The sequence below is a fragment of the Galendromus occidentalis genome, unplaced genomic scaffold (assembly GCF_000255335.2).
Source record: "Galendromus occidentalis unplaced genomic scaffold, Mocc_1.1 scf7180000077477, whole genome shotgun sequence".
NCBI lineage: Eukaryota > Metazoa > Arthropoda > Arachnida > Mesostigmata > Phytoseiidae > Galendromus > Galendromus occidentalis.
Window position 1 is genome coordinate 2,117,157 of NW_003805465.1, and position 14,473 is coordinate 2,131,629.

A 14,473-nucleotide genomic window follows, 5' to 3' on the forward strand; every position below is an offset into this window, starting at 1 on the left:
GTGCGGTTTGTGCGCGTATCTCAGAGGACTCGACATACTTACGATCAAGGGTCGTGTCGAGTCCGCTTCGGACGAGGAGGAAAAACGACGCACAAGCGTATAAACCGAATCTGGGCAAGGCTCTCTGTGTCTCCGCAGCAGCCGCCGACGGATCTCTCTGTTCGTACAGATATCGACGACGACGACAACAACGGTGGAGACTCTTTCGCGAGCTGAGTCGTCGTCGTGGAATATGGCTTCGAATTGAGCCACTGCTGCTGCGTCTCTGCGCCAGTGAATTCTCTATGGGAAGCCGGTGTGTGTTACACCACGCAGTCCCTCCTCCGATACAGGTGAGTGATACTGTTGTCGCCGACGAACGTACCGTCGTCCGCAAATGGGGACCCGCGCGGCTTATCCACCACTCCGCTTCGATCATATGGTAGCAGCCGTGCGTTCCTCCAATTAGAGAGAACATGTGCTCGGTGGTTCCGAAAGCTGTGCGGGAAAGAAACAAGCGAATCTCGCTCAAGGATGGCTGTTTCCATTGGCCCACTTTTGCGCGTTCAACCGCAGACAGAGAGCTTGTTTACATTGAATTGTTTAGCGAACGGATTGAAGACCATCACCAGAACATTCTGACGGCAGCGCATGATCGGGAAGCCTTATCTTGCACCGGTGGCGGCAGAGGTCCTTGCGGCATTCGTCCTACGATTTCCGGCTCTATCTGCGATGATGGCCCGATTGTGCACAGATCTTGAGGAGCCTTTCAATCTCAACCAGGAAGCAACCTTCGAGCCGCGGCACGTACTCTCGCCATGCTTATTGCCTTCGGTAACGAAGAGAATATCCATCTCTTGTATCTCAGGAATCGATTGGAGGGACGTTCCGCCAGAAAAATAATCCTGGACAGCGGCGACGAGCTGGCTTCCAGTTGCAAGCCAGAAGACAGCTTGAACCGTGATTGATGGCGTGGATCAATGCATCGATCTGATCGAAGCTCGAATTCTCTTTCACCGGAGTCTCGGATGTCTAGACCTGCAAGCCAAGAACGACTTCTTACCTCATTCTATGGTTCGCTGAAGCAACAAGCGTCCGCGGAAACAGCTGCCGAAATTCGAAGACTGCGACTGATCAGATGACCATGACTATAATATTTTGAGGAAACCCGTAGAGATCACCGATCGGCGGCCGAAGAGGTCCGTTGCCTCGGATTTTCCTCGTTTTCGAACCAAGGCCGGACACCGCTAGGTAGGGAATCTGTCTGGGAAAAAGTTTTCGAGCCAGTGGTGAGTTGAAGAATCTTTGAGTATACCTGTCTGGCTACTGCAAACTTTTGGAGCCTCGATGCTCGCTGCTAGAGGCTGCTCTCATTTCATTATCTTGATAGCACTTTGACACTGTCGGATACACTGCTGACAGGGAAGTTTGACGGGTCTCCCCAAGTCAATTAATTTCCGGAGAGATTTTACAGAATCCCCTGCGTCCCCCTGCTTCGGAAGATACTTGGTGAGTTCTCCGAGCCTGACAGAGTTCGAGTCGGGTCGAAGCTCCCGCAGAGGAAGGGGATATGGCTCCGCTAAATCGGGCTCTTGCGGTTCAGCATATCAACACGTGGGCACTGGCGAATTCTCCCGCTGGCTTTTGTCCTTTGTTGATGAATCGACTTACTATCTCGCACTGTGTGCGACTGCTGCGCCGCATTCGGTCGACTGGAACAGACTTTCCATCAAAACAACGGCATCAGCCTGGCGAGGCAGGTGGATGGCGGGGAAAAGCGTGAGCAACGCCTGGGCGGAAAAAATTGGAGCTCAAGATAGTTCACTGAAGAAAATTTTCGAACGGTTCTCTTCCGATTATCTGGCATCGGGTAGCGACTTTTCCTTATGTCCAGAAAATCTGCTGAGGTTTCAGAGCGTTCATCCGCCGTTCGTCGCCAACGAGCTCACGTAGGCCGCTCTTCGGTAAGGAGCGCTGAAGATTCCTGCGTGGCTCCATTTGTGCTCGTGACGCTCGTCGCGAATTCGAAAATGATTCCCCGGGCTCAGTGGGCTGCCAGATAATATCGGACCTCCGCTACTTTCCTCGCACTCCAGTGAACTCGCGAATGAGCGCCGGCTGCAGAATGAAGATTTTCCGCTGCCTACTGCGCGCATCCCTGCCCTGACGGCAAGTCTTCGTCAGAGCCTTCATGCGGCTTCGACGGCTTCCGAAGCGCGGAATACTGAAGATTTGGGCATAGGAGTTTTTGCGGACTCGAATGTTGTTCGCCTCTAGGAATCTCGCGGGAACAGAGCTCAGGAAGGATACCCCTGGATGGATGCTGCGCTTGGTGAGGTGAAGACTAGGCGGAGGCTTTTCTTTTGGAACGGGGGCAGTCGAATGGTCCTCATCGACTGACTATCGCTCCAGAGAATTATTGTGATTATTACTTCCGACCTCTGGGACTCGTGGCTTTTTGAAAATGGACAGCGCGATAAACAGGTGTCGGTGAGGGCGGGGAATCCAGTAGACTAAGTAGCAAGAGCGGATTACAATCCCGGAGCACCCGAACCGTCTTCACTGAGATGAGAGAATATTTCAATCGAATTATCCATCATTCATCTCTCCATTCTCGCAGAAAATTCATTCGGGCTGTGAGATGAATTGCGTATGGGGTCAGACCCATAGTGATTCCAAGAGCCTCCCTCCTCGAAGCCTGATCCGTCTGAGAGAAGTTGAGACTCGCTCAGGTCTCACAGTAATGAGCTGATGTGTAAATCCAGCTTCAGTCCGATCCTGGGGATTTTCAGTCGAATGCCATCATGTGCCTAGACGGCAACGAACACGTGAGGCGGCGCGGATCGAACGAATCGGAAGGAGCTGACTGTATAATACCCATTATATGTATAACTTTGTACAAGCACTGCGCACCGTAATCGATGTCGATTTCCGTCAAAATATCTCACTCTAAAGATGAGTCACCAACATCGTTCTCGAAAATCAGTTTCCGATTCCGTACGACCACCGAGCTCTTCCCGGAGAATCTCCCTTGATGTGCCTCAGGGAGAGTGCGCCTCTATCTTGACGTGGACCTCTACTTCTAGGAGAGACTCGAGGCCGGAAGTCCGTGGAGACGAACGTTCATATCCAAACCGACGAGTTCCTGGTCTCTTTCTTCTCCTGAATCGATGCGATAAATGTAAATCCGCTTGCATAATCAGTCCAGGGCAATCCAATCTTTGCGAGCCTTCGATTCACACTTCGGCAGAGTGTGATCCGCTTTGAACAAACAGTGATTCAGGTATGGTGATCGTCACCGCCTGAAGTGAGCTCGGTAACCTGTCAAGAAGTCAGGTGACGGGAAACGAGCCGAGGCGCCTCGACCATTACCGCGGCGCCACCGCACACGATCAGGTGAGCGCGCGTACGGCTGCAAAAGCTCGGAGTTGGAGCGAATCGCGCGCTTCCTGGAGCTGATCGCCGGTGGTCGGTCTTGGAACTCCGCCCACCTCTGAGAAAGAGTGACATCTCCAACTGTGACGGTCGCCTGGCGCCATTAGGTTTTCTTTTCCTGGTATCTACGGGCGGGGGATATTTCTAGTCCGGTAGTCGTTTCGAAAGCCCGCCGGCGCCGCCGAAGCTGAAGGCGATGATGATGACGACAAAACGACTGCAGAGCCCTCTACAAGCCGTGTGTGGTGGTGTGGGAGCAGCGATGGCAGCCGAGGTAGCGGCAGCGGCGGCGGCGGCGGTTCCCTTCACTCACTCGTCGTCCCGCTCACTCTCCTCGCCAACGAAGTTTGCGGCAACAACAACGGCCGTTGAGCGCTACCTGCGTTAGTGTCGAGCGACTACCGCGGCGGTGTCATCGGGATTAGAACACTGGTGGCTGGAACAAACTCCACGCATACGTCAATTGAATCGGAGTGGCTCCGAGGTCGTTGTCGTTCGGACAATCGCCCCTGCTTGCGAAGTCGGTCGCTGCCGCCTCTGTGAAGAGCTCGAGAGAGCGTGCTGCTCCTTTCAAGCCTCTCTCCAGCAGCGGTCCTCCCTCCTATCGCCTTTGGCACATGCGGCTGGAAGCGCGTCTGCTCGTTCGTCCGTTGGTTGTTCTTTCGTTCGTTCCTTGCTGCTGGATAAGCTATTCCCCTTTGGACGGAATTGAGACCGTCGTCTCGACTCAGGCCGGTTCCGTGTCTATGTGTGGAAGTATTTATCGCCGGTGAAGTCCGCCGCAAGCTGGATAGCGACCAAAGAAAGTGGAATAGTGAAATCTCTCCGGGCGAGCTGGTGAAGCGACAGAGCGACCCGACGGAGTGGAGTCTGTGACCGATTCGTGTCGAGCCCACGCAACGCAGACGAGATGATTCGCGGTGTGGAACTAGCCCAGTACCGGAACAATATTCGGCAATGGAGGAACAAAAAGGTATGTGACTCCTCCTAAACTCTTCCGTGGCCGTCGACAACGACGCCCGACCAGCCGGCGTCTTTCGGCTGTTCTCCGGTGTGGATCCCTCCGAGCGACATCCACCACATTAATGGCCCTAACGACGTTAGGGGAGCTGAGCGTCTGCACGGGGTGGGGGAAGTTTCCTCTGCGGTCTGAGGGTCTCCGTCACTTCGGAGCGCGGTCGATCGATCTGCTCGACGCAAGAGAAAATCGTCTCCGCACCTCAAACGTTACGCCCTAGTCCCGAGTCGGTCCGAAATGCCCAGCTGATAGCTCGAGATGAGCTGTGACACGAGCGGCCTGAGGATACCAATCTTAGTTCTCGATCCGGCTGTACGCGCAACGCGAGATCGGCTGATCACGCGGGCTGTGTGGTGATTCGACCCGGGCACCGGCTGGTGACCCGCGGAGGCTTCGACACGGAGCCGTCGAGCCGTGCGGATAGTATTCGTGATAACAAGTTTCTTCTCGGAGTCGGACGATTGTCCATGCTCGTCGATCGAGTCTCTTCGATAACTCTCTAGATTAAGATCAGCGTCGGATGAGCGACTCTTAAGCCGATTTCCGGCGCGCTCTGGATATTCCCTCTGGAGAGCTAGTTTTCTGTGATGCACCTCGATCTACCGATGAATTGCATTTGGGAATGTCATGGGGAGCGAGCAGAGAAGCCCAGAAAACTGCTGGAAATCTCTGGAACGAGTTTCCCCTGATTCGAATCTGCTGTTCGAGCGTCTCGGTCGAACCTCTATCGATAAGACATCGGTTTCTTTTTCCTCGAATCGAGACAGCCGCGAAATCTGGGGGAATCGGTGCTCTTTTCGCGATACAGGATCTGCATCATAGAGCTCCGATGGGGTAAGGCGTATTGCCATAGTCGAGCGTAAGGAATCGTAGCTCTCTATCACGCTCCGTGTTCGCTTTTTCGATGGTTGCGATGAAGTAGTAGATCCAATCGTGTCGTCTCACTTCGTTGATTTCACTTCGATCAATCGTACGTTATTCTGGTGGTCAGCGGACTGACTTGATCAAACTCTCCGCTGTCGCTGCGTGAGTTCTCCGAAAGTGACCGACTTGGCTCTAATTCCAAACTCGCGTTAATTCGTTCGAGACTGGAGACTGCGCGACCGACTGATGGAGCTCACCAGATGTGACTATTCAAAGGATTTGCTCAGAGATCCCTGCAGCGCTTGCTGGCGAAATCATAGCTTTGTACAGCCGCTGGCTTGATTGGACCGGCGCTCGACGGTCATTACGTCTGGAAAAACTCTAAGGATTCTACAAATGATTCCAAGCTCGACAGGAAGTGATCTTTTGTGACTTCCTCGACTGGCGAAGCATAATAATCGAATTTTCGAGTGATTCACGTATGCATTACGCCATGTCTCGAATTCTGGGCCAATAGCCAATAACTCGGGGGAACATAAGCAAAAAAAGATCGACGGACCCTCCAGATTTCCACGTCTTCCAATGAGCGTTAGCGTTCTCTGCGACTTCGCGTCAAGATGGACTTATTAATAAATTTTTCGAATCTGCCCATTGGTGGAAGCCACTTCTTTTGGATTGCTCACTGTCAGGGTTTAGCGATTTCGTGTTTTACTTACTTGAGTCGAGGAAAACAGATACGAAGATATACTGGAACGATATTTTTGATGGCACTGAGCCGTCGAAGTACCATCGCTAGCGCATTACGAGTATTGGGCAACAGATGACCCAAGAGCAACAGAAAACAATCCCGAAGGTGCCCGTTGACCAATATCGTCAACGAGTGGTTTCCGTTCGTCTTGTCCAAAGGTCCAAGACCATCGATTTGCCCTGACTGCCAGGTTGCGAATTAGTAAATCACGGTTCTTACGGGAGTTTCGCTATTTTTCTCGGGGACTTCCATTTTCCCCTAGTACCGCTGCCATGAGAGCGGCCGTGCGTAAGTGTTGGTGCGTGAGCGTTGTTTACGGGGCGGCCTCACCGCAAACACAACTCGGCACTTGAATTCGTCGCGACGATCAGCCATGATCCTGTGGACAAACATCGGCATGGTCGTCCTGCCAGAAGGGCTAGAGAAAAGTGCTAGAATACGCTTGAGAAAATGCCGACGATGCCGGCTCATCTCGCGGAGCCCTCGGTGATAGGTGCACGCTGTTCATTCAGGAACCGCGTCCAGTGACTAATTCGTGGTCTTTTCTATTGATCTTCTCCATACATATGTCCCGAATGGTAGCAGCCGTTATACGAATGTCGTCGTCGTCAAACGCTTAACTGAACACTTCATTACGGCCTTGACTCGCTACCACTATTTTCTGTCCTGAGATAAGGTCATATTTGCCGCTGCTGTGTTCGTTATCCCATCTTGCATGTGGTCGGTCCCGCATAACCCGTGGTCTGCACTAAGCGGCCCCGCGGATCGGCGGCGTTGTCGGAGTTCGCTGGTAGAGAACCCGAGGATCATGGGCTCCCCTGATTCGGGGAAAAGTTCGATCGTGAAAAAGTTTCGACTTAGTAGGACATGATTGTCACCCCGCTCTTCCGCCCATCCCCTCGGCTTCCCACGTGGGCTACCGCGCTGCGAAAGCGAGTGAGTTCTTCTGTCAACGTCAGCCTCCGCGAATTCGAAGATACACGGGGAGGGGGCTTCCTATCGACATGGCCGCCGTACTAGGTCTCGGACAGTCAGTATCACGTCGATTGATCCAAACATGTGGCAATAGGCATCTGGGAAGGTCCCGGAAATCATTCACTGTCCTAATGACAGATCAACGGGGAACACTCACTGATCCGTGATAATTTGGTGCGGCCCGGCTGATCGACGAATTAGGTCTTCCAGAAAATTGTTCGGTGTTGACCAACTTCTGGAATGCACGCCACAAGTCCCTCGATCAGTATTTGGTCACACGTTGTGTAATGTGTAATGATGGTCATAAAGACGGATAACTTGGGTGGGAAAACTTCGACACCGAATCGAATGGACAGAGAATCATTCACACTCCTTAGCGAGTTCCCGTTATTTTTGCCCGGATTCTTCACGGATCCGAGTCGCGCCCCAACAAGATCGTCTGATCACTCGGTTTCGAGAGATGTTGTCATCACCATATCGCTTGCAAAGAGTAATCACAACGAGTGATCCGATTAAGATCGGGGTCTACACGAAACGAAAATTATGCGTAATGGGAACGCTTGGCTCTGTTTCTAGGAATTCCGGCCGTCCTTCCTCCGACTCGAGGCATCCATTGAGTGAGCGACTCGAGAGAAACCGCGACATGTGGAAAATTGCGAAAATTCGAAAGAGTTCCGAAGGGAATCAATGGAGCGTTAACCCGACCCGCCCTAGACATCGTCGCAGATTCACGGAGTGTATCAAGGTTGACAACGTTTGAAGCGCCTGCCTTCTCTTCTTTTGCTCGTTCTTACACTTGCTGCGTTGCGGCTCCAGGGAAGTTGTGAAACTTGAGCCACTCAGAAATGTAATTACGATGCTCCGCGAACACGCAAATCGCGGACCTCAGCGAACTTGGAAAGCTGGCACAACGAGAACGACAGCTACAATATAAAAAGAACACTACTACATTGTTACGGCTGTCAACCGATTGGGCGCGCAGCTTTTCCCGCAAAAGGTCATAGCTTCGGCATGAATTTTTCGGAACGGGTCGAAAATCGAAACTCACTGATTTCCCAAGTTCGTAGGCCAGAGCTGGATTCCGGATTGGTCTTCCATTCCGACAGCGGATCGCGTGGATGCCAATTTTTGCACGGAATGATTTTTTCAAGACCTGGAACATCCAGCGGGGCCGTTCATTCTTCGGGGGTTCTCGGATACATGATTTTATATCATTTGATGAATGCTTTGTGTTGAGAGCTCGAGAATATTTAATCTCGACAGTGCTCTCTCCAATTTTCATGCAAGTCTCGTTCGCCCTCTTCGAATCGAATCGTGAGTCTCCAACCGTTTCGACTCTATCGGCTTCGGCTCTATTATGGTCTTCACAACAATTACCCTAGTCATCGATGGCCTCCCCCTGCAAGGACGGGGACTCTCTGACTGGGGCTTTCATCGACCTTTGAGCGACACTTAGCTCCTGTGGGTGGAGCTCGACGTTCGTGTACATAGAAGCTGGCTTCCGAGCAAATGACGGTGCCCAGATAAGCGCCAACCTGTAGGAATGGGGTGACGCAACTTCGACCATCTGGTTGACATCGACCGTGCAGAACAATCTGACGGAAAGGGTCTCGACGTATTCTGAGGAAACGAAATCGACAGAAGACCATCGAAACCGACTGCTCACGATTTCGAGAAGATTTCCAGCTTTCATTCTCGCTGCTGCGACTGACGATTCTGACTTGAATCGCCGAGGGAATCATCGTGGGTCCTGTACTACGTCTTGGGTCACGGTTCAGAGTTTGAGCGGTTTTGTCTCCTTAGAGCCAAGTAAATGCCATTTTGTCAGCCCTTTACTCCGGTTGCTCGGGAGGATGGACATAAAAGTTGAGTCCGTCTGCCGATCAGAACCGACCGGCGCTTCGATTGTTTTCCAAGGACACCGGGGAGGAAATCATGAAGAAACTTGAATCAGAAACAACTGTCAGGGCCGCGACCGTTTCTGGTGTCTGCGATCCGCGGTTCTGATCGATGTCCACGTGAACCGATTTAAAAATAGATTGCGCGCTTCCTCGCTCGTGCCCGGAATAGATCACACCCTGCTCACCGTGAAAGCGAACACCATTCAGCTCCCTTTTGCGGCTAGAGTCGTCTGCCCCTTCCATCGTCGTTGCGTAAGCTCGGCGGATGATGATCGTCGACATCATCATCAACGCGCTGGAAGTCGGGGAAGAAAAACAATGTTGCTCGTTGCTGAGCGAAACTTACTCTCCGCGCGCAACGGTCCTGTAAAAATAAGTTGAGCTGTTGCCCCCATGATCGCTTTATCCAGTAAATATTCCACCATGCTATGCTACTCTTTCGCGTATTGAAATCTAAGCACGTTATCCGAAGGACGTTCATAACAGTTCGATCAAATCGATTCTTTGACTGAATTGTGAAATTACAGATGTATATCGAAATTCTGTGAGAATTCAGAAAATCCTCAGGCAGATCGAGCTTTGCATCGCAGCCGGATTATATCATGAAATTCATTAAATCATGCATTTGGAGTTCTTGAGCTGAATTGATTGCGAATGTTCATTTCCTGCTGCTTGGAATCCTCTGCCGGATCGGTCAACGAGGTTCGCTGGTATTTTTCGAGCGTAAAGAACGGAGGAAATCATACCACACCGGTCGCGGAGAAATTTTCCTCGTTCCAATAATCACTTGCATCCGACTTTGGTGGATATTTCCTCGACACCTTCCGACCAAAGATTAACAATTTTTCAAAACCATCGAAAACATTGCTGTTAGCGTTCCGTTCCTCTTAAGAACATCTACGAGAGTTCATTCCGGATGATCACCTGGTTAGACACTCTCCCTTTTCCTCATTGCCGTCCTGTACGACTCAGCTTGACGCAGAAATAAGAAAGTCGACCTCAGATCCAGTCATCGAGTGCATTCGTCTAAGGCAGAAACTAGGACGAGGCTGACGAGAGAATTCCGTTGTCTTTGCAGGAGATGCAGGTGGCGCAGATGATGGCCCAGCTGCAATGCGTTCTGCGAGTAGCGTTCGTAATTGTCAACAACATCTACTGTATTCCAACATACCTAATCTGGATGTGGGCCTTCATGCTCCCGATACGAGACACGCGACTGTATATCTGGGCTGAGAAAATCCTCTACAAGAATTTGCTACTCATGGTAAGTCCTTCGGTGTTAGACAGAGGCTTTCTAGATTCTGTGCGGAAGAGATGGAAGATAATGCTCAGCAAGCGAGTCCGATTTCCGCACGAGATATCTTAAGACAATTTGTCTCTTCTCAGGTTGGCTACTGGAGTTTTTCAGCCGGGTACAAGATTCACGAGGTCGGGGATGATATCGAAGACCTTTATGACAAACGCACGCTACTCATCGCTAACCACCAAAGTACGGGCGACGTCCCGCTCCTTATGGCGTCCTTCCAGGTGAGCAGGGGTCATATAGAGATGGCTGATTCAATCTTAATCGATATTCATCTCAGAGGGAGTCAATTCTGTGACTTTATTTGCGGGTGCTGTTGTCCCCCGCATTAGCGAGCTCATCGAGACCTCGGCGCCGAGCTCCGCGGTGATTTGAGTTTGAAAGGGGTTATGGAAGGAATTCATTGCTCGCTCCAATTGACAATTTGCGGACGCTTGATCCTTGGATGGGGCATTTCTTCATCGATCATCTCGATTGCGAACGATCGATTCTTGCATGCGGCAGCTGAACACATCGTGACTAGCATCATCTGCTCCTGCTCGCTCAGAGCCGTTCTGGATTGAGCAATCGAGCGAAGGAGCGCTTGCTGTAAGCAGAGAGTACCGTTCGTCCACCAAATGAGGCGATCGGAAACCAATTGAAGGCTTCATTCTCTTCTCGATTCCAGGTGAAGAAGTATGTCTGTGATAATGTGATGTGGGTTATGGACGCGATGTTCAAGTACACAAACTTTGGTTTTGTCTCAATGACACACGGGGATTTCTTCATTACTCAAGGCAAAGACACTCGACAATCCCAGCTTGATACTTTCAAACAACACCTCCTCGAGGTCAGTAAATCCCTTCCTCGATCCCGACGATTCCGCTGCTCTCAAAGGTCTCATATTCCGGAGGCGCTCTCCCCTACCGCTCTCGTTATTGTCCTCGGTGGCTCGCTGGGCGCGCCCTGAGGCTGGTGTAATCCGTGTGAATAATTTTTTCGCACTTACAGGTTTATCTACCCCGACAACTCCAATGGATGGTGATTTTCCCAGAAGGAGGCTTCCTCAGCAAGCGTCTGGAAAGCAGCCAGCGCTTCGCTTCGAAAAACGGCTTCCCTAAACTCGACAATGTAACACTGCCTCGTGTTGGAGCCGCTAAGGTATTAGGCGACCACACGATCGATGGAATAAAATGACATCATCTTGTTTTTCATTGTGGCATCGCGTTCTAGCTCCTAGTTGCACATATTTTCGGAAGTGTTCTAATGATTCGCCTCCCTCGACAGCTGGCTTTGGATATATTGACGGACAAAGAGTATCTCAAGGGTCAAGCTCCCATGGAGTACCTGGTCGACTTGACAATCGGATACCCCGGGGCTCCCTTGAGACCCCTCGACATCTTGGCTATCGTGACGGGTTACAGAAAACCCCATTCAGTCTACTTCCATTATCGGTGAGAGAATAATTATTCTATTCCTCTTACGCGAAACTCCAATCGCTGTGGATCAAGGTCTTCCATCCCCGGTATCGACCACATATTCGGATATGCTTCTCTTGACACCCATCGTTGGTATCGTTAAGAAGGAGGCATTCATGATTTCTTATTTGTTTCTGTCCGTCCCACAGAAAATTCGCTCTGAAGGACGTTCCCTTCGATGACTCAGATAAGCTGACGACGTGGATGTATGAGCGGTGGGTTGAGAAAGAGCAGCTGCTGAAACACTTCTACGAGCACGGGCAGTTTCCGAGCTCGCAAACCGAGGACGAGCCCTCGATCACAACGACTCCGGATGCTGAACAAAGACGATCGCAAGAAACTCGGATAGAACGGCCTCGGATCGTTCAACTAAACCATGCATGGGTATTTTTCGTGAACATTTTGTGGATTCTGTCCTCACTGTTCCACCTGGCACTGTTCCGATCGGCGAAAGCATACTTCTTCGAATGAATGGTGAAAGAAGCGAACAAGAATTTTCCTTAGCGTGGAGAACGGTCCTCCCGAATGAAAACGATGATACTTGAGATTTTCAAAGAACAATTCACGGTTAGTCCCGCTGTGATAGTCGAGCATTGGAGTTACAAAGCTGTTCGAATCGAAGAACGGAATGGATCAAAACTTCCAAGACTTAGCTTGACGTCGTAAACTCATTTCCTGAGCCGAGCACGAGCAAGAAGGCAAGCGCGTAGAGCGAAAGAGAGGGAAATATTGAGAAGAGACTTCGACGAGGCCAGGATCGATATCCCGATTTTCTTCGGTCTTAGTGATAAGGAGTTTGCATTGTGCTTCTGCTCCTCCCAGATTATTGAGTTCAGATTTCGGGCGGTAGACAAGTTTGTGATCGACGAGAATGCATGGGTTCCCCTAGGAGGTGCGTGATCGCGGGTTGGCATTCTTCTCATGTCTGATGATATTTAACCGACCTACGGTTCGCATACCGCGAGAGCTTCCATTCGGGAGAGGCGATCCGCGTCACACACAACGTGAAAGAGAACAGATCAATTTTGGTATGACGCGCTCTATATTTCGAGTCGAATGGTCTTTTCGATAGCTCAAGTCGAAGATGCAGCAGAGAGATTTAGCGGAGTTTGTTTGTATATACGATGATTTTTGTAAATAAATATCTTCCCGAGAACAAAGTTGGAATGGACTTCGAAAACAGCTGGTCTTGCCTCTCATTTGATGCTGCTTCCTCCACTTCCCTCCTCTTTTTCCTGATTCGATGTATTACGCCCTCGAGAGGAATCCCGGCGAAGACTGAAGACCTTTCCTGGAATGCCGTCAGGATGAGAGACTCTCTCGCTGGAGCGCAGATTGTCTGCAATAACAGAAAATCTTTCATTTCGTGGCTCAGCTATCTGGGAGTCCACGGCGTGCGAAGCTCAAGACACGGATACGTTGACGCCTGAGTCGGAAGTCTTCCGTTTATCGGAAGCAAAACCAAGGAGAAGCTCATCAATTGAGAGACTAGAGGCTCAATCTTCGAGCCTGCTCTCCCCATGAGGAGGCACAGCGCATTCCCAATCGGCTAATTCCTCATTCCTTTGACGACTCCCTCACGATTTACCTTCCAAGTAGGAAAGATACGTTCTCCGAGCCCGGGTGTTTTCCTCCTGTTTTAGCCTATGAGCATTAAAATCCGCGACTGAATAGGGAAAAGCAAGAATGATGACACAGACGTCGATTTGAAGCCAGATGCTCTCCATTCTTCATGAAGGATCTTGAAAATGGCGATTGCATGCCCGGAATGCAGAAACCGTAGCCGGGCCCATTAGGGCTGGCAAGAACTTCCTTGTAGCGGTGGACCTCGCCAACCAAGAACGAGCTGCTCATGGAAAGCGTGGAAGATAGAGCCCACGAGCTACTCCGTCGATGCCCTGCGCACTTTTGTCTTGTGAGCGATCGATCCCGTGCATCTCGGAGAGCAAGTCACCCGCAAATGCATCCGGGATTTGACTGGATATTGTTCCCGGGTTCTACGTTCCTCCATTCGTTCGCAACGAGGCCAAGACCGCAGAATTTTCGGGAGGGAGCGAAGTTTCTTAAGTAGGGAGATGAATCCGCAGAGCCTCGCGGGATTGATCTGAAGGTGCTCTGGAGAGGTTGCGAGTCGAATGCTTCCTGCCTGACGGATGAACTCCGGCTGGATGCCACTCACTTAACTACGGGGAACTGGAGCAGGAACAAGGAACGTGGTGATATTCACCTTGTTACCGCTTGCCTGTACGTTATGAACGGTGCGTTTGTCGGCTGCTCTCCCTGTGCGAGGGGCTGTCTCAAGACCTCCCGGTCCGAGAGGGATCTGCCAGTAGATATTTGCCGAAAATTCGAGTCTGAGGACCGTTTCGAGGAGTTTTCTGATCACTAATCGACGAAGCATACCCTGGAGGAGCGCGTCCCATCGGAATTTCAGGCTGATCGCTCAATCGAACATGTGATTTTGGGGGTCCGGGATCAGGTTCCCTCAAAACTCCGCATTCGCCGCTCCGAGGCCGCCTTGAGCGCGGCTTTCAGATCAGCTTGTCCCGGGTATAGACGGAACACTCACCTGGATATCCATCTGCTTGAATGCTGAAGGAGTGTGCCTCTCAGCAGACCGTCGGAGGTAGATCTGGGTTTGGACTCAGCGGCTGCGACGTGAAGTCTGTCGCAGGAACTGAGCTAGCCTAATAATGAGCAACGATTTTTCTGGAGTGCGGGCATGAAAGACATAACCGAATCTCCTCGATTGGATCCAATCCTCGATCATAGCGCCCAGTGAGTGGATTGCTC

At 51.1% G+C, this 14,473-nt stretch overlaps 1 protein-coding gene across 1 annotated transcript; it reads left to right on the forward strand.

Annotated features, from left to right (window-relative positions):
* The first annotated feature begins 4,029 nt into the window (after positions 1–4,029).
* On the forward strand, positions 4,030–12,780 carry LOC100897453 (acyl-CoA:lysophosphatidylglycerol acyltransferase 1). Its single transcript, XM_003745073.2, has 7 exons — positions 4,030–4,387; positions 9,999–10,184; positions 10,307–10,447; positions 10,891–11,052; positions 11,214–11,363; positions 11,490–11,656; positions 11,830–12,780. Exons 1-7 carry the CDS (start codon positions 4,325–4,327, stop codon positions 12,149–12,151), a joined length of 1,191 nt encoding a protein of 396 aa, XP_003745121.1. The 5' UTR covers positions 4,030–4,324; the 3' UTR covers positions 12,152–12,780.
* Positions 12,781–14,473: the final 1,693 nt, after the last annotated feature.

Bases quoted from the DNA above. Each gene is read 5' to 3' on its own strand.
- LOC100897453 (XM_003745073.2), top strand. From the start codon at position 4,325: ATGATTCGCGGTGTGGAACTAGCCCAGTACCGGAACAATATTCGGCAA. The intron at 10,185-10,306 runs GTAAGTCCTTCG...GTCTCTTCTCAG, and splicing joins ACAAGAATTTGCTACTCATG to GTTGGCTACTGGAGTTTTTC. The intron at 11,053-11,213 runs GTCAGTAAATCC...TCGCACTTACAG, and splicing joins TCAAACAACACCTCCTCGAG to GTTTATCTACCCCGACAACT.